The sequence below is a fragment of the Leptosomus discolor genome, chromosome 8, assembly GCF_034619465.1.
Source record: "Leptosomus discolor isolate bLepDis1 chromosome 8, bLepDis1.hap2, whole genome shotgun sequence".
Taxonomy (NCBI): Eukaryota; Metazoa; Chordata; class Aves; order Leptosomiformes; family Leptosomidae; genus Leptosomus; species Leptosomus discolor.
Genome location: NC_141398.1, coordinates 8,517,016 through 8,544,958, shown reverse-complemented (window position 1 = coordinate 8,544,958; position 27,943 = coordinate 8,517,016). Strand labels below are relative to the sequence as shown.

The following is a 27,943-nucleotide window of genomic DNA, read 5'->3' as shown; positions in this document are numbered from 1 at the left end:
GACTCCAGGTTTACCATTTTGGTTTATAATCAGAATGGAAAAATCCATTAGAAAAACAAGCATTAAGTACGAGCACAAGAGACAAGGCTGGGGAGCGGTGTGTTAAACTTCAAGCACCCAGGGCTGGCTACCACCTTCATCTGTCTCTAGGAAGGCTTGACAAGATGTCAGACCACTACGTTTCATCTTTCCTACATCCAAGTCAACTCAACCCTCCCATGCTCTCCCTTCCCCTGCCCCAGGAGCTTCTACTGCTCCTGCTGACACCAAAGCCCAAATCAAAGAGCATTACACTACAGCATTCCCCCTCCCCCAGATATTTTGGAATCTGCAGGAACACGTGGGACTCGCAGGACAGCATTACCCATGACAGCACGTTCTCTCCACCCACTGGATTTTTTCTGGTCCTCATTCTTCTCTCAAAGTATTTCTCTGGTCCTCCAGCAAGGGTAATACGGTAATGGGCTTAATATTAAACTAACTCTCAATTGCAAGACAGTCCAACCTCGGAAGCGACACAAGTGTTTAAGAGCAAGTGATACTTGAGCACAACGCTCACAAAGTTAGAACCAGCCTGTTTGCCGTCTTCTCTTCACCCACAAAACCATCTCGTTTTGCCACCTTGGTGAATCTACAAAGCGTCAGCTTGGAGCAGGAGAGAAAACACACAGTATATATCACACGGCACATGCACAACACTTCGCATTCTGGCCCATACCTGCTTTTGTAGACATCCCAATCATGCTCCTCTTTTTCTTCCAAAAACTGATGTCATTTTTGAATGCAAGGAAATCAAAGAGAAGCTGCAAATAGCAAGAAACACACTCATTTCCTTGAAATACGCACTGATTAGAGCTGAACTGTTAAAAACGCATTTAAGATGGAATTCAAGGAAAACCTGTTTCAGAAGGTTCGGAAACAAAAATTAAGTATCGCAAATAAAAGCTAAAAAGAAAAACTGTTTCAGAAGCCCAAGCTCTAAAAGCAGTGAAAAGTGACAGGATGAATTAAAATACTGCAGAATAAAAATGCTGCACATTGCAGTGTCCTGTGAAGAAAGTTAGTGACCCAACACAGGGTAACACATGGTGGAGGATGAAGAATGAGGACCCTGAGGAATTGCTCACCTCCTTGACAGACCAGGGGAAGCCACACTTAATTAGATTCAAAGTGCTTTGTAGTGGACTGATAAGTCAATTTAGGCTTGGATAGTACCAAAGCTTTTTTAAAAAAATTCTACAACACAGCAAGTCAGGTTTCCTCTCTATTTCATGACTAAGAAGTTGACCTAAACTTCAAGACACTCTGGCATAAAATTTATTTGTAGTGAGAATTTTTTTTCAGTATTTTCATTCAGGATATTTTTCAGTATTTCCTTTAAAGAATTAACTGTCTTAAAAGCAGCACAGACTCAAGAAATTCTTGGGTCGAAGACTTTTAATGAAAAAGTGTGTATGATTTTAATTTGGACAAATGCTGCACAAAAGCAAAAAGTATCAGAAGAGCTAGTCCCAGTCTACAGATTCCTTAAACCTGATAAACAGAATGGAAAAAATAAATCAATATAGCTGGGAAGTCTAAGGCTTTCCAACCAAATTAACTGTATGTAATGTAAGTATAAAGAAACACAATAGCCCAGCAAGCTCTTATCTCCCCTAGAATATAGGAATTGTATCAAGTGTAAATTGCAGATTACAAAAATGCACACAGTAGAACAACGAAGTCTTAAAAAACCCTGTTCATTAAAACAAAGATCCATATTTAAACCAAGACACACACAATGCGGAGAGAGACACAACAACAAATAAACACGACCAGAACCCTAAGCTCTGCACTTTACAGCAAACATTTTTTGAAGCAGTTTAGATCCAGATTTCTCCAGGAATCAGAAGTCAGAGACTCAGACTCCAGTGTTGGTGCCCCAGCTATGCCACTGCAGTGGTAAACCTTGTGACAACAAAATCTGAACCACTGTTGACAGGCATATTAATTCTAGGGGCTTTGGTTCAACTACAACTGAAAAACCAGTGGTAACAAAGTTAAATGTTTTATATTTCAGTTAGGACTGTTAGTTTCTACCTAGTTATCCCAGATTCCTGTTGAGGTTCTTCTATTAACTCTGTATTGGAAATACAGCTGACTTGTAGCAGGAAACACTTCCATTGCTCTACTGAAATTACTATTCCCAAGAATAGTTCTAAATAAATGAAAGTGTTGAAATTCAGCCCCTCTCTTTTTTGTTTTATTTCATATGCTGTAATTCCTAAAAACCAACATTTCTCCACTTACATGGAATGCTGCTACGAAGAACGTCAAAGCCAGAAAGTACAGGTTAGTATCAACAAAAATTCCTTTTACTTCATCTGCATCCTTTTCCGAAAACCCTAAGAGAAAGAACAAGCACCACCAGACAGTTAATTGCTGTTATGCTAGAGTCCAGTACGAAAGGCATCTTGGGTCACCTGCACGTATTTTGTTAAGGAATCATAAATCCAAGACATGATGGCAGCTTTATTAGTAAAACCCAAGTCTACCTAGGTTTTGGTGAGTTATTCGACTTGCCTTGACCAACCCCCATCAGTTACAAGCAGACAGATGTGCCTTTAACGTGGCATAACTACAACCTAAGCTGGACACCAGAGACACAAATGGCAAGACATGGGAAGTCACTCTGGCCTGAGCGGGAAGAAAAAGGATTATTCAGCTTGGTCTCTGAATTTGATCCATAAGAAACGTGAGCTTTGCGTTAAAACTGAAAAATAAGAGGAGGACTACACTGCAGCAGACAACAAAGGTCAGAGGTCATATATGCAACAGTACAGACCCCAGATCACGGACCAGGCGTCAACTCTTTTGATGGTCCTTCCAGAATTAACTTGGAAGCTTCTCTTTGACGAACGGAAAAAAGGCAAAGCACCTTCCACAAAGCACACCCTGTAAGCTGAATACATATTCTCTACCGTCTCATCCAATCGCCTAAATGAGGAATGTTGCTACCGTGTCATAGAGTGGACAACCATTAATTCAAAAAAAAGTTTGAGCCTGTCCATGATAAATATGGTTGCCAGCATCAAGAAGTGTGTTTTCCAGAAGATACACCACCCCTTTGAACTCCTTCAGCCAGTGTCAAGACGTGTTCTTCACGAAGCAGAAACTTCCAGCCACTGGGACCGAAGTCTACCGTTCCCAGAAAACCCCCAATGCTGCCTTTACGGCACTGGTGCTAGTTACGACACCGGTGGGTTCAGCACCAATGTACTTTGTCATATCAGCTGTCCTGCATCACAGCAAGAAAAATGTGAACTTGCCCATGTTCAAGTGATTCTGGAGTTTTGCTACTGACCTAAGGTGACCTTTTCGTAAGTTATTCCAAAAGGGAATTTTAAACCTTACGTTTCACTATCTGCACACTTAGAGAGAACAAGCAGCACCTTAGCTAAGCTTTTTATCCAGGCAGAGGAGGTAATCCTAGGATGAGCAGTCTTGATTATGGGTCCATCACAGGACAGCTGAGACATGGAACACGAAAACTTCCAATGATGCCGTTCTGAAGAGGCTCACAAAAGTTTATGGAGAAACGGTGGTCAAATGCCCCACAAAAACTGTAAGCAAGTGGTTACTTGATTCTTTTAAGACAGTTATTTGAAGCGGACATACTTGTAGCTTTGACATACATTAGCCTGAGCTGAGGAGAAGCAGCTGGATTCTACCTAGGATCTTATTCCTGACCCACCCTCGCTCCCCCAACAAAACATGAGAAAAGCTTAGGTTGCAAAAGAAATGGAGAAAGTCTAGACTCTCAGTTAAGTTATGCTGTATACAGGTACAATACTACCCTCCGAAACCAGTGCTGAACAAAACCAGTTTTGGTTGTTTTTCTTTCTTTCAGGGGAACTAATGTCTTAAATGCTAAGTTGTCCATCACAAAGTACTAATTCAGAGATGGCAGTGAATAACCAAACCCTCTCCCTCTTACTGACTAAATTGTGGTGAACAAAGAACACCACTGAGTAGTGTGGAAGCAGCATTACCCCTGCATATGTCTCTGGATGCAGTATTCTACTAGTTTCCCATCTGCATTAAAAAAAAAAAAAAAAAAGGAAACGGAAGGATTTAAGAATCATTACAATAATACAGCACAGAAGCTTTTCAGATCTCTTGGCCTGAAAAGTTCAAATTGCTGTCTGTAGAGCTTAAAAAGAGAGAATCAGAAAGAATCCCACATTCATCTGCATCAAGGTGCGTTCAGCTACAACGTTACCTCCTTACTCTAGCATAAAGAAGCCGACAGCAGTCCAGTGAGAGAAAACTAAGTCAGCAAAGATAAGCCTGAAAATAAGATGCAGATTTTTAAGAGGATTCGACTCAGAAAGGTGTGTGTGAGTGGAACATACAGTTAAAGACAGTTACCATCACCGACACAGAGCACAGGCCCTTCACAGTGAAAGCGCACACTTGCTCCGTTGCATTTAAGCAAAACACAAAGTTTAACAGTTTCGTGTATGCAAAGCCTCCAGCTTATCTCAATTACCTTATAAATGTGTAACTGGGACTGAGAGACCAGCCAGCTCTAAAGGTCAGAAGCAGCATGATCAGAACCCATGTTCCTTCTTCATGCTAAGCTTGAGCCCAAAGACCTCGCTGTGCCTGCCTGTATTTCGCTGCGGGTGCACGGTGCAGTGACCAGCTGTACAGAGCTTATAGCAAAGCTTGTGTAACACTGATCCAGCTCTTCTGTTCCGTGGATGGCAGGGGAGAGACGGGGTGAAAATTCTCTCCTCTATTTTGGCCTCTTATGCTTTTATAGCAGTACTATCCAAATAAAATTTACTTTAAAAATGGTTATTTCACCTCTGTACTCTTGTTTACTACCACATGTCAACATTTTATTTCCACCTTTACCTTAAGGTAAAACAACGTAAGATTTGTAGCAGTAAACCTTTTCACCAGCTAATCAGAAAAAAAAAAAGAAGAGACTTAAGTATCATTTATGTACTTACAAGAAAAAAAAATTGAGGGGTTGGGGTTTCTTTTTTTTTGGTCTGAAGTCATTGAAGATTAAAAACATACCAAATTGTTGTAAGGAGTACACAGCATCCTGCATGTGGATCCAAAATCGGAGTTTTCCAAGAGATATTTTGTCATACGACACTGTAAGAGGTAGCTCTGTTGTTGAACGATTTATAACCTGTATTTCAAAAAGATACAGTTTCAATTTTAAGAGCAGAAAAGTTGCAAAAATTACTTTTTAAAAATAAAGGACAGTGATTATATCACACTACGATTTAATCACACAATTTTAAGAGGTCAGTTTGTTTTTTGAAAGGGAATAAGATCTTAGACTTCTACACTACGCTTGAAGTCTTTGCGTTTTTGGTTTTGGTTTTTTTTTTCCCCAAGAAATGGTAAGTTAGCAGTTTGTTTGTCCCAGTTCTCACAGCAACCTCACTGTCACTGTATACAAATGTCTCCGAGGCATTTACATAAAGTTCCCTTTGCTGGTCTCGGCCTAAGGGGGAAAAGTGTGCTTAAGGTAATTATCTCTTTTGACAGTTCTTCTCTGAATGTACAGGCTGAGATTACCTAAGCTAGAAGACTAAAGAAAAAAAAAAGTCATCTCCTCAAGGGCACCTTCAGAACTTTACTAAACTGAGGCTGGTTTTGAGAGAAATTAAAGTTACAACAGCTCACACGCAGACAAAAGGTGGGGAAGCAAGGTGGTCCTGCTTGCTCGGACGGGCGAACGCACCGCCACTAAAGCTCGGCAAGCCACCCTGCCTGCGCAACTGGGGATACGGGCTGTCACAGAAATCTTCCTGCTCCAAGAGAAACACATTTCAGCTAATCCTCCTGTATCACCTACACTTCAGCTGTGATGGCAATGACCTGGGCCCCCCTTAAGCTGCAGGGCTGGGGGAAGTCTTAAATTGCCTCGGCTCCTTCTGCATGATAGGCGACTCTCTCAAATGAGTTTAAAACAACTTAAAAAAAATTGTCCTCACAGATGTTAGAATCCTCTGAGGTACAAGTTCAGGCAGCACGTGTCAAACATTTAAGGATAGCTCAAGACTACAGACGGGCAGGCTCTCTGGATTGCAACAGTTCATGAGCTGTTGCTCCCGGCTACTAATTCCTGCCCAATCGTAATTCCCATCTCCACACTCTACCTGTTTCGGCAGTAATTAGTTAGCTCACGCCTATCTGACATGAACAGGCTGCTTCCGACTCTCACGTTACAGAACACGGTTTTAATCTCCCCACGTACCAGTCAGGCGTGAACTGGGGATTACGTCCACTCTCCCAGTCACTCACTCTTCCCTCCAGCGAGCACACACGATGCTCGACCTCACCACCCTCCCAAGGCCCTGGAAGCTTTTCAGACAGCAGCAGAGGACGCACGCATGCAAAGGAGAGAAAGTGAAGCTGAGAGGTTTTTATAAACACAGCAGGGAGAAAGCCTGAGAAACTAGAATGGTGCCAGGGATCTCTGAACTGCCTGGAAAAAAGGGAAAAAAAAAAACCCCAAGGTGGTTAGAGCTGACAGCAGGGAACGCTGGCCAGATTCTACAGCTGTTTACCAAAAGGTACATAAATATCTTCCAGGCTGCTCCTCCTTTTTAAAGGACGCCTGTCATCCACCCATTCTCATTCCCATTTTGACAACTCCAAATTAACAGCATCAACATTTCTGGGAGAAAAGGAAAAGAAATTTGATCTGTGTGGGACAGACAGGGAACACAAACTTTGCACACGCGCGGGTAAGTAACGCGCGGCCAGCGCACTCTACACAGACAGAGTGCCACTAAGGAGTTAAGGGTAGTGCAGGGAGGAAACTGGATTGCAATACAAGGCAGAGACAGGAATTCTTCAACACCAGAAGCAAATTAAATGAAGTATAAAGATTAGAAGAATGAACTCCTTCTCAATGAGTAATTAAAAGTCCACAAGTGCTGCCTCACAGCCTAGTTGAGCGTGACGGTTGCTAAGCCTCTGAAAACTAGGAAGTTACCAAATCTCTGCAATACAACCTACTCTTGTAGTACGGCCTCAGGACATCACACATTACTTCTATCACTCTACTTTATCAGTACTACAAAGCTGTGCAAACAAAGCAAATTAAATTCAGCGGTACCAATTTTGACGTTCTCTCTTTATTAATTCAGAATCACGCGCACTCCCCAAACCCTCAGCATGGCCAGGACGTGAGGAACACACAAGACGTGAGGAACACACAACGTCTAGGCGACAGCACTTAACCACCGAAGACTTACACCTGGGTCAAACCACCAGCCAGTTCAAAACCCACACAGCCCGGCACGAGCAGGGATATGCATCTTCGGCTCCGCTGTCGGGCACGCAGACAGACAGCGTCTGTGCCCCTGCTGATGGTCAAAGCCAACCTCGCTCCACAAAAGCCCTATCACCTCCTTCCCTTACTCTTTCCTGCTCATCGATCCCCCCTCACTATCTCACAGCATGCATCCTATCGGACCACTTGTTCTGCAGGGCTTGGGAGCAGCCTGGCAAGGCACTGCTGAGAAGTCACATAAGCCAGTGCTGAAGGGAAAGGTCGCTAGTTTTGATGGAACAGTCTTTGAGGCACTTCTCAGGGTCTTCCAAGACTTCAAGGCAGTGAGTTACAACGGCATGAACTGTGCAGTGCATGACAGCTGCAGGGATGTTACTGATAATACTGATAAGTCGACAAATGCTGAGTTTATTTGTAAACAGGGTACACGACCTGACCAGTTAGAAGCTCATATGAATGTACTAAACTGAACGAGCTGTGGTAAGAAACTTAAAACAAAGGACAACGACCACTGATAAAGACATCACAAAAGCCGATCTAAAGAAATACTGGACAAAACTACCTGCTACCACGTTTTGTAACAAATGCTCAGGAGTTTATTTTGCCGAACAAGCTTGGGCTGGAGGGGATACAAGTTCTTAAAGAAGATTCTCCCCAACACTGAGTAACAAAATTCTTTGTCTGAGCTAAAGTTAATGAATTGGAAAGACAATTTAAAAGGTCTATGGAAAGTTTACACCTACCAAGACTTCCATCTGGAAGATGCTGAATCCAGACATACTCATTTAACAGTTTTGAGACATTCCCCCAGACTTTTGTTCTCAGTAACCGATTGCTAAATTCCAGCCAGTGCAACCGAAAAGAACGACAGGGCTTAATTAAGAGCTGCCAAGATGAACGTGGTTTAGATGCAGGGGACTGCCATGTGTAACTTGTAGTAAAGGAACGGCGTGATTTCCCCCAAGAGGAGAGTTGGACAAAAACCAAATACAGAAACTTCTATTTAAATGCATTAAAAAAACACCTTTTTTTTTTTTTTTTTTTTTTACCTGCAGGAGTGACTGAACACTAGAACAGGTTGCCCAGAGAGGCTATGGCATCTCCATCCTCCGATATATCCAAAATCCAACCACAGAAGGTCCTGAGCAACCTGCTCTAGGTGACCCTAGAGCAGGAGCACTGGACTAGCAACCCCCAGAAATCTCGTCCAGCCTCATCCTTCTGTAATTCCATTATTGAAGTTTCTAAGTCCTGATCGGTTTGAGTGCACAAAATCATTGGAGGTACTGCAACACCAAGCTTTCAGGTGCTCACGTGACTCTAACACGATGCATGAAAACTTAACCACGTGTGAATCTTCTGGAGATCAGAGAATAGCTTGACTCATCTCCGGGTAGCTCCCGGCTCAGCCATATTCAGTACGCTCAGAAGCTGCTCTGGGACACTAACACAACTTCTTCAGCTTAGGGAAGCAAACTGCTCCTAAGACTGCTCCCACCACAGCTGGTGCTGCAGTGATGTCCTCCATACCCACCCAAAAGGCAGAAGCAACGGACTCCAAATACCTTTTGGTGGAATAGAAGGGGGTGCTTGGCAGGTAATTCTGCCAGAGGGGAGTCTCAAAACCCAGTTGAGAAAAACTGCAGTTACCGCAGTTGACCACATTGAGTTAAACAGTCATTGATGGAGTCCTTTTGTGAATTCATACTTTTTCATTACAGCAAACAACCTATGACAAAATCTTAATTAAAACACCATTGAAGATTACTGTTAAAACTGTTACAGGTAATTCAAGGTATTCTATTACTCACCATCAAATCTTTCACTCTGTTGCTTAGCTGATCAATAAATAGTATTGGAAGGTAATGCACAGTCTTCCCCAGCTGAACCCTAGGATGTTTAAACATGGATTTTATGACTGTGGTGATCTAAAAAGAAAACTACTTTAATTCAAATTAGCACTCATTCATCACTTTCAGATCTACCCGTGTAATGTAGGTATTTCTCACCATCTTTTCAGGCACAGTTAACACACATTAAAAACGAACCCACTAGCCTAGAGTCTTTCATTGAGAGATGTCTGCATAAAAACCACCAGGCATGTCATACTTCTTTTAGTTTGTTTTTACTTTTTTGTACAAAGATAGAATTAACAACAACAACAACAAAAAAGACCATTGAAATTGGTTGCGATGATGCTGAAGCTGTTGCATGATCAAGGGTAGAGGAAATTAAAGTTTGTTGAAGAGAAACGTGCTGAAGTTCACTACCATATGGTTGTATCCTTTGTCTCAAGTATCTCTCTCCTACCGCAACAACCCTCCACCACCTCCCCACCCCGCTGCGCCCCCGATGACATCTATCCGGTCAGCGACAGCACGCGCTCCAGCAAGCACGGGACTGAAGGCAACGGCCGGTGTGCACACAGGAAGGCTAGAGACCGCCGGAGAGAGCGCACGAGGAGCCGAAACCTCCTCTGTCTCCTCCTCAACAGAAGCTCTCGTTTGGGTTGCTCTACCACCTCGCCAACCTGCACAAAACCAACAGGAACTTCCCAGCGTCTGAGCCCTCGACAAAACCGACCACTGGGAAGTTATTTAGCAAATTACGACTGACACGCAATTGCTTTGCCGGTATCTTCGAGAAGTATTGACCCTAACGCCCTGAGAGACAAATTCTTAAAGGTCTTAACTGCCTTTCTAGTGATCTACACTGCAATGTTCTCGGTAAAAGCCCATGGAACCAGCATAAAGGAGCTGTTTAAAGCCCCAAAGTTGAATTTTAGTCGTTGACAAAACAAAGAAGTCTCTACACAGGCTAGGAAAGACTGCATACTAAACATACAATGGGCAGCAGTCATACACAAAGGTACTAAATCAAGGTTCAGAAATACTGCTCGGTTGTTTAACTGAAGAGGTTTGGATTTCTATATAATAACTACAATTCAAGCTACTGCTAGTGGAATTGCAGCAGGTTACTTCATAACCAAACTATTTCCTGGATAATGCAATAACAAAACAGCACTGATGTGTATCTAAACAGGGCCAGGAAAAATATCCTCGTTCATCAACCCCAGTCCAACCCCTGCTTGTTACGGGCCTATCTTCGGAGTTACTGAGTTTATCTGTTCTGGCTGGGAAGCTGTCCCAGAACCCCAGGGTCTGCTGACGAAGCAACTACTTCTGGATTTAACAGGATACTTGTAGAGAAAGGCGCCAACATACAGCAGCACAAGCCAATACAGCACTATTTATATGGTTAACACTGGAAGTACTGTAAGCAAGCTGGGAACAGAAGCTGCTGCCTGCACTTAAGTGTCCTAAAAACCTAGCCCTGCTTTTTGGTATTTTCTTGAGAAAATGACATAACGTAGCAACACACATTGTCAAAAGTAAAATAAAGCCAATCATCAAGGGGAAAAAAGAGATGTCGTAGAAGATCAGCTGTGCCCCTTCAGCACTTGCAGTTTGTACAGATAATTTGCAGATGAAGAGTAACTGGAAAGGTCAAGGGACAGTAATTGCTTTAAAGGCCAGAAGTATGATCTCAGAACAAGGGGGTACGAAGCTGCTGTAGCATTTTACTTGTGTCTTTGTAGTGCTGCTTTGCCTTACTGTGGTAACTCCGTACAAAAAAGTATTCTAAATTCTGAGCTGCCCAGGAACAAGGTATCTCCAATAAGGTTTTCTAGCGCATAGCACCTTACTAATTGTCACTACTGAAATGCAAGCATTAAGAGTATCTGTTCTTGTCTCCTCCAATTTAAACACAAAATACTAAAGGAGGCCAGGGAGGATTTCTGAAGAAGTCTGCAGTAAGTTCATAATAACAAATCTAGCAAAATTAAGTCACTGACTTACATCTTCATGTAGCGGTGAACGTCAGCAGGGAGGGATGATCCATCAAACACAAAATCTTCTACCATGACGTTTAAGGTTAACCTTGACCTCCAGTGAGAGACGGGTTCATCTAGAGCATTGGTCTGTTTTTCTGCTTCAATTTGCTTTAAAAATACAATAAACATCCACACGGCTAAACACCACAGAATTCCGAATGGAATAATACTCTAACTCGCAGAAACTCCAGAGCCATTAACTATATCACAAAATAGAAGACCACTAAGAAACACTTTACCTTAATTTTGACCGGATCTAGTGTTTTGCTCAAATACGACAGAACAGACTGTAAAGGCCCACCATAACCTTCAGTGTTCATTCACACAGCCTCGTTCATCAGGAATGAACATTCAGCTAATTAATCTCAATACCTTCGGAATGTGGATACCAGTTAGAAGAAGTCGCTTTGAAATAAGGACTGTAGAGCAATCAGGTGTCACTTCAAAACAGTCAAAAGGATGTGGATGATTAACCGCAGTCAGTTTTTGGGAGTAAAAAGCTCAGACCATTTGCCTGGAAGTTCTGAGCTTCCAAATGCTGCGTAAAGCAGTGCTGAGACCGAGTATGACCTTAGCTTTCAGCAGATGCTCGCCCCCAGGGCATTCCACTCGCTTTTCTGTGGATGGACACCACCTGTTCCGACTTCTAGCGTAGACTCTAGCCTCCACTCATTTTCAACTTTATTCTGACACAATTTAGAAACAGCAGCGCTGGCTACAGGTGTATTTCAGATTCCAAAGAAGAACAGAGTGAAATGCTCAAGCTCCACTCAACATGACGCACAGCAGCCGCTCACAAGTATGTCATTAAACAACACTACAGTTCCACCCCCCCACGCCGGTGAGCAATCACATCATTTGTCAAAGGGTGTTATCTCATTCTCTTGAGTTGAAGTGGACAGTAAGAACAGCCTAAAGGGAAAACAGCAATTTGACACCGGTCACTCACCAATGTCAAAATCAAGTTAACATCTCTGTTTCATAAAAGCAAAGCATATTACTCACACGAAACCAATTCACTATAGAAAGCATCATGCTGTTACAGAACAGACGTGTATTTCTACCAAAAGCAGTGAATCCTTGAAGAAATAATTAATGTTAACTAGGGAAGTGCTTTAATAGCAGCCAGTGCTATAGAGGGCTCTACCTCTGCTGTGCTGAGTGGTCTACTATTTTTGATTTTATTTTTTCTAAAATCATCATTAGTGTAAAGATGCAAGCACAGCAGACGCTAACACTGTAAGTGTCTATTAAAAAAAATTACTTTTTTTTGCAGTTGTTCATCTACAGACGGAAAATCCACCTACCTGTGTGGCCGATTCTCCAGTGAGCAAATTTATCTCTTCTGGTTTAGGGACCATGTACGTGGTCAGAGGGCTTACTATATGCACCTGCTTACTGTCATGCCAAGGCAAAATGCCAGCATGATGAAGAAATATATATGCATATAATGTGCCATTATTTCGGGTTTTCTTTGGTACAGAAACATTCACTGTCCTAAAATACAAAATAAATACATTATGAGATGGCATAGCACACGCTGAAATTTAGCTATTACACATAAGGATCACTGAAGATGCTCTGGAAGCAAGCAAGAAAAGGTTGGGGGCATAAAAAAATTTATATAAAATAAAAAGCCATTTGGGTTGCCTGGCACGCAACAATTAGTTGTGGCAAATATGTCCTAACGAGCTGTGGCGGGATGGGACCAATTTACATACTCCAGTATGTATCATAATACTTGCATTTCCAAAGTTTTACTGTTATCTCAAGATGCTTTAATCTTTGTCCAAGTCATCCTTTATTACCCCAGGTAACACAGGATTGCATCACCAGTTCTTTTGTTGTCTTCCCCTGCCAACAGGTCATAGGGCCAAAATGACCACAGCACTTGCAGAAAACAGCCTTCCGTGTGCTGAACGCGTGTCACAGACTGCATACACGACAAAAAGTTTTAAAAGAAAATGACCGAGTTTTGCCAAGCGCTTTGCATTAATAAAATATCTCCTCAGCTGCGGCCTGCCAAGCACAGAGCTCCAGAGCCCCAAACCACGAAGTCACTCCCCTTGTGCTAGCCAAGAACTCGTCCTACTTGCAACCTTGTAAAATGCCTCCACTATTCCTGTAAATTTGCTCAAGCTCACAGAATCACAGACTGGTTTGGGTTGGAAAGAACCTTAAAGACCATCTAGTCCAACCCCCTGCCGTGGGCAGGGACACCTTCCACCAGACCAGGTTTCTCCAAACCCCGTCCAGCCTGGCCTTGAGCACTGTCAGGGAGGGGGCAGCCACAGCCTCTCTGGGCAGCCTGTGCCAGTGCCTCACCACCCTCACAGCAAAGAATTTCTTCCTAATATCTCATCTAAATCTCCCCACTTTTAGTTTGAAACTGTTATTCCTTGTCCTAGGTTCTTTTTCTCTGAACGCTTTCAAAGGCTTAGCAGACTGTGTCAGTAAAACGATTCTTGTATTTTCAAGTCTGCCAGAGATGAAGTTTAGTATCATCTAAAGTGCAGACCAACATGTTCTTTAATTATGGAAAATGCAGAATGTGAAAGAACCTGGGAGATTTGGTGACAAGGGAGTCAAGAACAAGGCGACTATTTTAAACAAAAAAAAGCGAGAAAGCAAATATGAAGCACAAAACTAATAGTTCTAATAATTTTAACTGTGGAGAGGCACACATCGAGTGCGGTGTTATACTCGGAAATTTGTCTAAGGGCACAATCTCATTCCATCTTAGCACCAACATCCCTTCAGAAGATCTTGAAACCCCAAACTACCAGACAAAGGTGGTTTATTTTACGATTATTAGCACTGAAACAGTTATGGAACAGCATGTGGCTAAAACACAAGAGAACACTGTTTGACTTACAAGTTCTAGTCCAGGTCTGAAGCCACGGCTGTTACATCACATAGCTAGTACACTGGCCACACATGTTGTTAGAGGAAAGCCTCAAGCATTTCCAGGCACTCTAACTTAGATTTTCACAACGGAAATAAGTTTTTACTATTATAAGCAAAGCACACTTTTGTAAAACACTTGCTGTCATGGCTGAAAACAGGATGCTGATCCAAAGCAAAATTACAACCGACAACACAGGACAGCATTCAGGATCTGCAGAATCTACATGACAGAAACAAGCATTCTGTATTTACTAGCGCAGCCTTCTTTCGCTAGCTTTGTTTCTTGCAAGTCCAACACGATTTTCAATGCAAGAAAAGTTTGTCCAGGAGCCTGTTCCTCAGTGCCAGGTGAACTTAGCACACCATTTCCATCAAGGCAGGCGCTTTACCTCATGAAGGGACCTTTAATTAAGGAAAAAACCCACCGTTTTATTAAGGGCAGCACTATGTCCTCAACTCTAAGGCTGAAATCCATCTAACACCTTTCCTGCCTTAACACAGCAAAAATGGTTGTTACTTTACGAAAACAAGCGTGAACTGAAGAGCCTGCAGAGTATGCAAAAATAGCTTTAACCTCAAAACAGAGAATGTAGGAATAACTCTGCTCTTCTAATGCAACCATCATGAACACTCTACTTTTCTTTGTGCATGCAATAGCTCTTGGCTAGGATACACACTTCAAAATTAAAGCGAGAGCTCATAGCTTGGATACCTACCTCTCAAATTTGGACTCAATATCAAAATCCTCCACGTTCAGGACCAGATCTACGTTGCTCTCAGCACCAATGTTTGACCGTGTGGTAGTGTACACGCTTAACTGAAACCAGAGCACAGCACAGAGCAATCAGAGCACGGAAATACGGGGTTCGGGCACTGGCACACTCCGCGCAGAGCTGTGCCCCAGCTTCACCGCTTTCCCCCAACACATGACGGTTCTGCACATCTGGAACGAAGCCGATGTCCCCAAGGCCAGCCTGGCGCAGCTTCCAGCTGTCCCCTCCCTCCCTCTGGGGACAGAAACGCGTTGTCACACCGCCACTAACCACGCGCCTGTACAGGACGACCCACACTCGAAGCCAGAGACCCCCAGGGACGCCGAGCCACCTCTCCACCTCCGCGGGTGTCCCAGCAGATCCACGGAACCGCGCAGCGACACGCACTTTCGTCTGACCCGTGCCCTGTCCTGTCCTGCCCTTCCCCCCCCCGGGCCCGCTCGGGTAGCGGCCAGGCCCACCCGCCGCGACACCCACCACCGGCCGCGCCCCGGCGGAGGAGACGGCCCCGGGCAGACAGGGCTACCCCCCCCGGGCGGATAGGGCCCTCCTGGAAGGGCAGACAGACAGACAGGGCTACCCCCCAGGCGGATAGGGCCCTCCCGGGAGGGCAGACAGACAGACAGGGCTACCCCCCAGGCGGATAGGGCCCTCCTGGAAGGGCAGACAGACAGACAGGGCTACCCCCCAGGCGGATAGGGCCCTCCCGGGAGGGCAGACAGACAGACAGGGCTACCCCCCAGGCGGATAGGGCCCTCCCGGGAAGGCAGACAGACAGACAGACAGACAGGGCCCACCCCCCGGGTGGGCAGACAGACAGATAGACAGGGCCCCCCCCGCCTCACCTGCAGCTTGGGCCTCCGCGCCAGGTAGGGCCAGACGCACCCCGCCGCGCCGCCACCGCCACCGCCGCCCCCCGCCGCCGGGCAGGGCCGCGTGTAGACGATGCCGTACATGACCCAGCACGTGTGCGCCACGTACACGGCGAACACCCCCACCACCAGGCTGGTGAACGAGCTGCGGCTCAGCATGGCGGCGGCGGCGCCCGCCCCGGCGCCCGCCCCAGCCCCGCTCGGGATCAGCCGGGCCGACCCGGGCCGCTCCGCCGCCGCCGCTCGCGCATCCCCCACCCGGCCAACCGCCCCGCCCCGCCCCGCCCCGCCGCCAGTGCCGTCACTTCCGGCGGACGGAGACGCGACGCCGCCGCGCAACGCGCTCGGTGAAGGCGACCGCCCCGCGGGGACGGCCCGTCCCGCCGCTGCCGCTAGGGGGCGCGGGGCGGAAGGGCCGGTCCGGGCTGGGGACAGCGGTGTCCGGGACCCGCACGGTGACACGGGGCGAGCGCGGCTGCGAGCCGCACCGAGCCGGGCGGGGCGGGGCGGGGCGGGGCCCCGGCGAGCTCCGGAGCGGGGGCCGTGTGGGCCCCGTGAGGCGCGACAAGGCCGAGGGCGAGGCCCTGCGAACGGGTCGGGCAACCCCGGTGTCAACTGAGGCTGGGGGGATCCTGGGCTGCTCGAGCGGGTCCAGAGGAGGGTCACAAAGATGATCGGGGGCTGGAGAAGAGAAGGCTCCGGGGAGACCTTACAGCGGCCTTTAGTGCGGAAAGGGGGCTGCAGGAGAGGTGGGGAGGGACTCTGGATCAGGGAGGGTGGTGATAAGAGGTGCAATGGTTTTATACTAAAAGAGGGCAGATTTAGACGAGATATAAGGAAGAAATTTTTTACAATGCGGATGGTGAAGCACTGGTACAGGCTGCCCAGAGAGGTGGCAGCAGCCCCATCCCTGGAAACATTCCAGGTCAGGCTGGACGGGGCTCTGACCAACCTGATCCAGCTGAAGATGCCCCTGCTCACTGCAGGGGGGCTGGACTAGATGGCCTTTAGAGGTCCCTTCCAACCCAAACTACTCTGTGATTCTGATTCGTGCTGGGTGAGGGGCAGGTCGGGTGAAGCCCACGCCAGCCCCTGCCCAGGGGACTTTCAGCATGCCCATGCAGCCCTGGCAGCGGCTCTCTGGGAGGGGACAGCAGCCTGTTTTTTGGCCCCCTCACAATGACGGGTCAAGGAAGGGCCCGTGACGTGAGGCATGGTAGAGGGGTAGGAAGGGGCAAGAGGAGGCTCCCGTGCAGCATTGTGCCCCCACCCCTCCCTCCGCCAGGGCCCAGCTCTCAAGAGAACAGCAGCCACACCTTGGGACGTCATAAGAAGGAATAGCGATAGGAGCTTTTCCTGGGGTCCTCACTTGTCCACTTGGCGTGGTGACACCAGAAGAGAGCGGTGACAGGGGCATGTACCTCGGGTACACCTTAGCCGAGAGTGTGGGTTGGAGAGAGCTGCCCCGGCGGCCCAGCGCGGAGCTTCCCTGCAACATGGACCAGCAAGGAAAGGGGCACAGGGGCAGGGAAGGGCCCAGGCAGTTCGCAGCGTCACCGTAAGCACGTTTCAGGATGCGTGGAGCTTGGAGATACTGGTGGAAGGTGAAGATGGGTATCTTCTTTCAGAGAAGAAAGCGGTGGAGAGTAACAGGAGAAAGATGGGAAGACAAGGGTGGGGAAGGAGGAGGCGGCATGACGTGAGGGTTCATGGCTCAGGGTGCAACCTGAGCAGAGACCACGTCACCTGGAAAGACCCCGACACACGAGAGCAGCGAGGAAGGGCGGGCTGCAGATCGGGACCGCGCCGGCTCCCTGTCAAACCCAGCAGCACAGGGTGGAGCAGGGCAAAGCCAGGGCTACGGCCCGTCTCCTCCGGCAGCCCTCACGCTACCCTGGCAAGCAGCAGGGAGAAACGGGGTTAAAACCAGATGGTGTCAAGTGGGGGAATCTTTACCCCTGGAAGAAAGAAATCTTCACAGAATCACAGAATGTCAGGGGTTGGAAGGGACTCGAAGGATCATCTAGTCCAACCCCCCTGCCAGAGCAGGACCACCTAGAGTAGGTCACACAGGAACGTGTCCAGGCAGGTTTTGAATGTCTCCAGAGAAGGAGACTCCACAACCTCCCTGGGCAGCCTGTTCCAGGGCTCTGCCACCCTCACAGTGAAAAAAAATGCATGCATTTTGTGCACTTACACAGCTGTAATATTTCATTAATAGTCGATTACTTCCATTTTGTAGTGACTAAGTGTTTGTGAAAGCATACCCCATTCTGATAGCATCCTCTGGCGTTACTAAAACATTGTCTAGTGTAGTGTACTTGCCTAAGGACAGAGCTGAGAAGTTATCTGCATCTTAGAGCAGAACAAGAAGAAAAAAATGTATTTAAGCAGAAAAAGGTTCAGGTTTTAAAGCTTTTCTTCAGAAGAAAGCGTGCCACACTGCTGCATGACTAGTAGGATTTCACTGAAAGAAGAAATAACTAGATTAAATTTTGTTTTGGACAGTGTTCAGTCTTTTTTCTTACATAGAATAAACGTTGCCTACAGATGTCTGTTCTTTCACCCAAACCCCTGCATGACTAACCTGACTTGGGCTGAAGCACATACTCAAAACCTGCCTCCACCCCATAACTTGAAATTAAGAGACTAACGTCAAGATAACCACTGGCATGTCTTCTCTTGAATTCTTCATGTCATGGTGAATGTCTGTCATTTCTCTGGTAAACTTCCCCAGTGCTTCACTTGGATTCTTAAAAATGTTCACATTAATGGTTCAGCTTCTATCCGCTGGGCCTCACCGTGCCTTTTCCACCCTCCGTCACGAATTTCTCTCGTATGTCGGTACCTGGAGCGCTGGATCACTTCTCGGGATCAATAAAAGGAGCCAGAGCTGCTTCAGTCCAATTTAGACAGACCTGTTCTCCAGACTTCTGGAGCCCCTTTTCTGCATCGTTTTTGATCTTCGGATATTCTTCTTTAAGCACAGAAAACAGAACAGGAGTCAATACCCCTGCCATCCATAGGGGAAACAAAACAAAACAAAACACCAGTAACAAACCAAAACCCACACAGGAAACCCCAAACCCAAACCAAACACCCTTAAGCCCCTCTATTTTATACTCCCAGTTGTCAGGTAAACAAACACTGTTCTCCTACAGGCGCTGCCACAGAGAACATACATCAACAAAGCACGCCTAGACGCAGACGGACTCAGTCTCAGCCACAGTTACGACTTGTTTCCTTTCCCTTGTTGTAAACCTTTTTGTTTATAAAACCCTGAAATCTAAACAAAAAAATCCAGAGGAAACCAAACGGGTTTTGTTTCATTTTTAATCTGGCTTCACGCTGAAAGCTCCATTTACAAGCCATTCGTCAGGACAACGTCCCGCGGGGCACAAGGAGCCGCGATGGCGCACCGCACATCCCCGCTCGCGGCGCATCGCCTGGTTCCAGTTCGGTGAAGCGTCGCCCGACTCCCAGAGCATCGTTTAAGCGCCTGCATCATTTGGCTTAGTTCATCACACGCCACAGTCCATTCCAACCTCGCAGACAACTACCGAGAAAAGAATGTTCAAATTGAGGTATTTCCTTTAAGAACCGACTGATCACTGGTATTCCGAGGTAATGTTAAATCATAGAGTTTTAAACGTTGAGAAATGTACAAAACCAAGTTCATTTTTAAAAAAAGATCACCCTCAGTCTTCCATGCACGTTAATAAAAAATATAAACCCCAAATTTGTAGCGCGGAAGCTATACTTCTCGTCCTGCGCAAGCACCTCCACCACTGGGACCACAAGCTCCAGCCGCCTTCAGCGCGCCGCTCGTCTCCGCCTTTCCGTCCCGCAGCCGAGCCAGCTCCGCGCGGAGGGAACAGTCTCCGCGCACACACCACGGGAGCCAGAGGAGGGAAACGCACAGCAGGAACACGCCTTCGGGTGACGATTCTCCAGCAGCACTAGGTGTATCGTTGCAGAGGGCTGGTGCAGCGGAAAGCCTGCCGCCAACACGCGCCGTTACACGCGCCAGGTCTGCCTGAGCAGCCTCGGAGGCAACAGGAGGCGTTGGACCTTCTGACGGAACGAGCACGTGCGAGTGAGTTCTTACCGAACGGCCTCCTGCTCTGGCCGCACAGGATTTCAGCTAAAAGCATCCCCTTCAGGGCAGTGCCTAACTTGGGTTGGGTAGCAGTAAGAGAAAATTCCCAAAACTTGATCATTTAAAAGGTTAGCTTTTCTGCTTTTGCATTTACAATCTCAAGCGTGTTCAAAAGCAGCAATATTTTTTCCAAAACATATCAATGATATCCTCAATGCAAGTTTAACAGTAATTCAAGAGATCAAACCCTTTTTTTTTTTTTTTCCTGAATTATTTCTCAGCTTGCGACAACTCAATCTTATCCTTCCAAAAAGATGACCTAGCACCTGCGATCAAACTAGAAACGTCTCGCACTCCTGGAGAGACGCTGGGAATTACAAAAAGGTTTAGGAAGTGGTCCTGTTGAGCAGATGCCAAATACTTCCAGCGCAACGCCGCAACACTGAAGCGGTACAGTACGTAACACAAGGCTAGCAGACGCTTAGTTCCTCCAGGAAACTGAATCTATCACTTCTGAAGAAATTTACTCCTGACTTCTAACATCACTGATTTACGTGGAGCTCTTAATTCCCCCAGAGCATTCAAGAAAGCAATGTAAAGAAATCACCAAACACAACCAACCCCATCGACAAGCAGCTGCAACGGTTTCGCTTTTTACCCAAGTACGTAAAATTGCTAAGGAGAGATGTTTAACTTCGGGAACTCTAATCCACACATTTTAAAGAGACAATTTAATTTTTAGATGTGAACTTAAAAACTGCTTTTGTGGTCTGGAAAGGACAGCACTGGCTAACCTAAACCTCCCTTCTGAAATTATTTTGCTTGAACTGCATTATAAAAGAAAACATAGGACAAAAATATATACATACAAGGGCATACAAGATCTTTACAAGTTTATTTCTTTAGCATTTAAAATACAAAATTGCCTTCATGCTGGATAGTGAATAAAAGACACGTATTTGGGGTTTCCCCATACGAACTGAGAAATAACCTATTGTCAGCTGAATTTCATTGCCAATACCATGGTAGGATGAAAAGTGCCAGAGCTTCGGCTTTCTTCAGTATCCATGAGGAGACTTTGCTGTCCCATTTACAGATGCTGCACTCGGAACTCGGAAGCACACAGGCACACACTGAAAGCGACATAGCGAGTAGGAGTCAATCCAATTTGAGGTTTCATTGGACTACGACATTTCTAAATTTAATTTCTTCCTGTCCATAGGAACAAGGAGAAGCCGTAAGCTCTTTCAGACCTGCTGTCACCTGGATGCACCGGCAATGGTTTAAGCACGGGAAAAGCAAAAGCAATCCTTTACCCAGCGGCAGGCACAAGCTGAAGCAGCACATGGGCCCCTGGTTTTGGGGTGGTGTTACTAGAACAGGGCTTCAAGGCTTTAATATTCACCTGCCGCCTACGGCTCAGGGAGAAAAGTCCGCGGGTGTCGCTTAAGAGGCAGCGAGGTCTCCCTCAGGCTGCCACACACCTACAAAGAGCGGCCAGCACAAGCCAGAGCTAGAGACAGAAAGGGAACTGAGCAGCCCAAGAGGCAGCAAAGATCCTTCCTCGCCGTGGGGAGCGGCCAGCTGCGCAGCGCGGGCTCTGCTGCTGCCCCCGCCTCCGGGGGCTTCTCTACTGCTTCAGTGCCAGGCGTTCAGTCTGGCTTTTCTCCAGCTGACTTTTCGGCTCAGAACTGGCACTCTCAGGTAACACCCCATCCGTAAGATCAAAAGAGAACGTTACAAGAGTTCACTATGACTTTTGTCTTACTTCTAACACTTTCGGTCAAAGTGAAACAACTGAAACTCAACACCGTATCGACAGATCGTCCTACAGCACCTTTTCCAGGATCCCCAAGCTGACCCCGAATGAGCTCCCATGTTCACACGGCCCCGTGCAATTTAGCTCAGGATACGGAAGCCTGACAGCTATGTTGGCAGAACACCCCTCCAAGTAAGTTAACCGACGGGAATACCTTACGCGGGCACAGTCTGTGCTAAGGCGACTCCGCTGTTCCCGTCCCTGGAGCCTGATCCATTTGCAAACTGCAAGTGCGTCTCTCCCGGTCACAGAGGGCCTCCTGAAGTCAGCCTGCACCGCAGTGCTCTGCTCTGCCACTTCACTAAAGAAAACTAGTGAAGTTACACAACTAGTAAAATTATTTTGCCTCATGAACTTGGAAGAGGATCTAGGCAGAGCGTCAAGTGCTGCAAAAAAGGTCTCGGCGTATTTCCCAGAAACAAACTCCCTTCACTTTATAAGCCTCTTAAGTCCTCTGCTCTCTTGGTATCACCCACTTCAGTTTAAGCCCATTACACGTGGTAAAGCACATCACGCCATCTGGGGAAAAAGAAGCTGTTTTCTACAAAACGAATCACTCTTCCACTTCTAAAAGTCAAAGTAATTATCACCTTGAAATAAACCTGAAAGGATTCCTAGAGAAACAAACTGCCTAAACTGAAATCACTGTGGGATGCACGAAACAGTCACACGCACAAGCCCCGGCACATCTAATGGGCAACCTGTTTGCTGCCACCTTCTCTCTGCAGTATTAGCTCCCCACGACACAATCTGTGCACGTTTTGATCCCAACGCGTTGGTGACTCACGCGTACGCCCCCTTCGCTGCCTCGGCTACAGCACAGAACGATTGTGCTTCTTCCTCCGAGGTGGTGCTGGAGGATTTTACCTTTAAGGAGGCCATACCTTAAGGTTCCTGCCACGGTCCGAAGACTTTTTTCCAGTTTTCAAAGGGAAAAGGCAGGGAGGGCAGAGGAAACCTCACTGGCTGCGCTGCCAGCGACCGAGACGGTACTTGGTACCCGATGCTGCAGAAATCACCCTCTGTCTGAAGAGCCGCTGGCTTAATTCGCACCTAGCCGGGACTGCAGAACTACCTGACTGACAATCTCAGTCTTCCTGCTCATCTGCAAAACAGATCTTGCAGTTTTGCTGGACTGATGAATTAATAATTAATTAATAACTAATTATCAATGGCACTGATGACAAATTCTTTCCATTTCGAAACTGTTGGACATACTCTTCCTTCTTTTTTGTAAAGCATCTAGCTGTATTAATTATGTAATTTAAGTTTTCCAAGTTAGCCGAAGTTCAGATACCTGAAAAGTAACAAACCATCTCAAGTGCCTGGTTCACAGGGAATTTCTGTGTTTCAACAGGAGTTCAGGAGCCAAACTTCACTTTTCCTCACATAAAACTCTTGGCCAACGTATTTGTCAGGTCTTAATTCCAGCCCATTCATGAAAGTGCTGCTAAAAAACCCAGAGGCTTCCCATGAAGCAGAATCCAGCATTTCAGAAAATCTTATGACCCACACTCTGACCTAAAGGAAAAGTAATCTGACTTGGTCAGAGTTTTTAATCAGAAATCTATTTTTTTTTCCTCTCCACCCCGGTTCAGTCCCATAACACATGCGAAGCTGGGCTTACGGTGTTTTTCTGAGATCATGGGACCTACAGCACACGCTGCTCAAGTTCTGCAACTTGTACTCTTTACGTTTTCCTTTTTTTCTTTAAAAACAAGAATACCATTTTTGAAGGAGCGGAGAGCAGAATGTGATTAAAACAGTTCACGTGAAAAGCTGTACTTACTGCATCGTAATGGAGAAGTAGGAAGAATAATTTAATGGCAAGACCTTGTAAGGGGACTCATAAATTAATAAAAACACGGCTGCTTTAGAACATTTATCAAGCTATGCAGGTGTGGAAGCGCGACAATCCCTTTTCCAGAAAAATGTTTACTATATTTTATGATAAAAAATGAAAAAATTATGAAATTTATGAAAAAAATTATTTAAAAAAATTTCCAACCAGCCCAATGCTTAAAGTAGCCAACAAACCTCTTTGGTTTGCACGAAAGTGTTAACAAAGAGCTACGCTCAGAACTTTTACACTATTTCCTTCAGCAGCTCTGCCACCGCTGCGGCTGCGTCGCTTCCCCGCTGCACACGTGTCCCCCCTTCAACCTCGGTGACCTACGGATTTGTGCCTTCCGAGTGGGATTAGTGCACACACACACACACACGCCTTGTTGCTTTCATCACAGTGAGGTCATTCCAGCTGCAGTAAATGCATTGAAACCGTGTAATTAACTGGTATGAAATTAAGTGTTCCACCTCGTTTCTCCGTAAGGCTTCCAAATTGCCTGTAACGCCTCGTAAGAGTATCTGCTCACAGCAGCGGGCTCCCGAGAACCCTGCACTAGCACGTGCCTCACTGCGGGAGAGACAGTGGTTTCAACATGCCTTGCACCTCCTGAACGTTTGTGTGGGTTTAGTGGGGTTTATGATGGTTAAAGAAATAGAAATGGAGCAAAAAGAAAAAAAAAAAAGGTTCTTTCTAGAGCTCTCGGATTTCCTTGTTTTCGGTGTTACTTTAAAACACCTTCAAAACGCAGAGTAGATTTGTTCAGCTATGTCAGAATAGCAGCATTACCTAAAAGTAGTAAAATGCTCATCAAAAATGTCAAATGCCTTCACAGCCCTGCGTTTTTTTGTGTCAGGATCATTTATTAAGTTAAATTATTGCAAAGAACTGAAGTAATTTCTTCCTATGCCTCCTTTTAAGCACTCAGGGGCTGTTGCTATCCCCAGTTACAGCAATGCGTTTGTAACGCCTGTAACGTTTTGAGCACCTACACACCGATGTTTGGTGAAGGGGAGAGGAAGCTTTCACTTCTACCCCAACACTGCAGCGTGTCCCAAGACCGGGCTGTCCCAGCCCCGCTGTCCCACCGCCGGGTGCCTTCCGAAAAGGCTGCTGACGTGGAACCGCTACAGCGTTTCAGCAGTTCGACAGCCAAGCTGTAAGGGACCTTGCTGCAGCAGAGCAGCGTGTGTGGCACAGCTCAGCCCTCAACGGAGTCTGAGTTCACCACCCTACCTTAACGTGGCTTCTCTGTCACTACAAAGCTGTCTGACATCACAGCCTGATACTCCTCAGATGCTAAAATCACCTGAACTGTGTTCATTAGTCTCAGCTTTTGTGACATTGTGTGTGATCTAACAATGCTTCCACGGAGGCTGGTCAGGACTTCGTCCTATCGTCCATCCTATTGTGTCTCTACCTCGTTCAACAATCTCCAAAAGCGGGAGCATTGCAATTCGTTCCAGAATCTAAGTGTTGTTCTGTGGTTTGGGGTTTTTTTTGCTGTTGTTTTTGTGTTTATTTCCCCACCCAGAGTACTCGCTTACCAAGCAAACACCACGCTGGTCACCAGCCTTCTTCAGCAGCCCCTCTGGACCGAATCAGTGACGCACACGGCTGCGTGCCGCTTCACCACGCAGTGTGGTGTTTGTTTAAGGGCCTCTCTACTGTAGACATCTCCCTCGCCAAAACAAACGTGAAGCCAAAGGAACCCTTTGGTGTTCAGAAGGCAGAAGCCCAAGTTACACCCCCCATACACCCAAATGAGGCACACTCATATCGGGCCAACTTCCATCAACTTTGCTCCTTCGCAGGTGTGGACGGAGAAGAGCATCTCCTCCTCTGAAGCTTCACTCACCTCGAAGCTGCCCATGGGATACTAACCTGGCCTTTTTCTTCCTTTCAGACACGTGTCTCAGGGAACTCTCTCATGCCCTGCAGTCTGAAACTCTCAAATTCCCAAGCACACACACCAAGCAAGAGAAAACTCCCTTAGCCAGCCAGCTCGAGCCTCGTGCCACAAGAAGCCCGGCAGAGGAGGTGCAACATGCCCAGGGCGCAGTCCATGTGCCTCCCTGACGTACCGCCTCAGAGAGGCCCCGCGCACTCAGCGAAAGCAGACCCCGGGACGTACCCCGGTGACCCTGGGGCACGATCCACAAACCCACGTGTCTCCACCTGAGCTGTCTGTTCTGTTTTCAAAGCCTGCAGTGAAGGAAGGCTCTCACCCCACCTGGAACCGCCCACTCCCCCTGCCTTAACCGGGTGTGTTGTCAGGGCGTTTCCTAACGCTCAACTTGCCTTTTGAAGGAACAGCCTGTATCAACGTGGAGAAAAGACCGTTCCTGTCCTCCCTACAGCAACTTTTTCCATGTTTGATGACTCTCCTCTTCCTTCAGTCTCCTCTTCTTTGGATTAAAGAACACTTTTGATCTCTTTTTCCAACTACTTTCTGTCCTCCAGACTCTATCCAGCTACTCCCCATCTTCCTCAAGTGCCCCAACATGGGCAGCTACTTCAGGCAAGACCTTGGCACACCTTGCTAACCCAGAAATACCACCACGCTTCTCACAGGCCAGACTGGTGATGCATCCCACTACGATGAGTATCTTCTCCGCAACAACGAGTTAACAGTGCTCAGTTTGTCGTACTCTATACCACCCCTGCCCCAAAGTGTTTTAAGCAGCAATACCCACACCCTCCGCTGTTTCTGCAGCTGACTCCTCCTACCTAAGTGTAGTTCCTCACATGCCTTATTTTTCCAAACCATTTCTCCTATTTTTCATCATCACTTTTAATTCAGATTTTGTCTGCCAGTCTGCTGCAGCCCTGTCAGCTTTGCATGTATTGCCTAGATAAATAAAAAAATAATTATTACCTCCGAATGAGGACCTACCTCCACATATCCCACAGAAAGCATTAATTTCTTACATTCCCCCCCAATACGCTTTCTATTAAAGCCAGTTTCAGTTTGGAGACTTGCCACTTACAGCTAGGGATTTCTAAGGACACCTTCCAATACCCTAATGAGCTTTGAAACACCTCCTGCTATTTAAAAAATAGTACTAAAAGCATTTGGTACAAACAGATTTCCTTCTGCTAAAACTCCTCCCTTTCAAATCTAGTTTTACATTACTCTAACACATGGAAGATTCAAACCTCAACAGTTTTCCAACCACAAACCCATCATATTTTAGCTCATCCCTACAAAATTAGTCATAGAAATGATCTAAAAGTACATTTTGTTTGTTTGGAAGTAGAGTTGCCATCAGAGTGACTTTGTGACAGAGTCCTCCTTCCTACTCCTTGAGGCTTTTATCACATTTCCTGATCAGTGAAGCTCTGTGGTTTTATCATAACCTAAATTTTTCTCTGAGACCTCCATTGGTAATTAAGGCACCTGGCTTTAGAAATGGAAAGATAAGAAATGTTACTGATACAAGTATTTTACGTTGGTTTGGTTATTTTCTTAAACAGTTTTAAATATTTTAAGCTTCATATACATTATATGCAGTCTATGTGATGTTGCTCTAGAGATTTAACTAGCATTTCTTCAGGATGTTCTGCAACTGGTGGCTGGCTTGGCCTCTGAAGTAACTGCAGCCTTTCCAAACTTGTGCCGATACAAAAAAGCGCTCATAACGCGTTCCATGCTAGGTTAGCTGTACACACAGGCTTGCCACAAAAGAAACCTGTGATTCCTGATAAATCTGGATTAAATAGAATTGTGTAAACATCTCCCATTTCAATGTTGGGTGGACATGGTTTGATTTGATTAGAAGAGAAAAGCACAAGCAGATTTGTCACGTATTTGCAAACAGTACGTGGCATGTCAGTTTGGAAAAAACCTCATGTTTAATTGCATCTGGAAGATTACAGTAGAAAAGTGTTGGGGTGAGGGGTAAGGAGCCTTTCCTTTTCATTCTACCATGGAATAGACTGACAGAGAAACAATGTTGTCATTCAACGATTAAAATAAAAAGGAATCCTTAGCAAGCTTCTGAGTTACTGTTTCCAAACCGCTCACTCAAACCAAAACAAAGGGCCAAAATACGCTTGCCTTGCTCAAGGGAATAATCCCACTGAAATCAACAAGACTGACTATGCAAATATGGACAGCAAAGTTTGGCCCCAAATAAACGTCCCCGTAACTAGGGAAAACACTAATCACCAAAGTGCACTTAACACCAGAGTAGCTACAGTTTCTTTATACATGCACAGTTTGTGCGACACTTTGTACAGGAAACTAGCCAATGGAATATAAATAAGTGTGCCGCCTCCTTTTAAATATGAACATTAACAATGAAGCACATTCACATTTTTTGCCTTTCAAAGACCTTTTTGAAAAAAAAAAAAAAAAATCACCTTCCCCAAAGTAACCTGGAACATGTTGTTAAATATAGCACGTATGATTCAAAGAACGGCA

The 27,943-nt window shown here is 46.1% G+C and overlaps 1 protein-coding gene across 1 annotated transcript in view; it reads right to left on the bottom strand.

Annotated features, from left to right (window-relative positions):
• Positions 1-15,915, bottom strand: part of CLPTM1L (CLPTM1 like) — a 28,370-nt gene extending 12,455 nt beyond the window's left edge. Inside the window, exons 1-8 of the mRNA XM_086469300.1 lie at positions 15,730-15,915; positions 14,828-14,928; positions 12,512-12,701; positions 11,170-11,312; positions 9,121-9,199; positions 5,071-5,188; positions 2,290-2,384; positions 719-803 (exon numbers count right to left, since the gene is read on the bottom strand). Coding sequence (XP_086325426.1) covers positions 719-803; positions 2,290-2,384; positions 5,071-5,188; positions 9,121-9,199; positions 11,170-11,312; positions 12,512-12,701; positions 14,828-14,928; positions 15,730-15,915 — 997 coding nt within the window. The remainder of the gene's footprint in view (positions 1-718; positions 804-2,289; positions 2,385-5,070; positions 5,189-9,120; positions 9,200-11,169; positions 11,313-12,511; positions 12,702-14,827; positions 14,929-15,729) is intronic.
• Between the last annotated feature and the right edge of the window lie 12,028 nt (positions 15,916-27,943).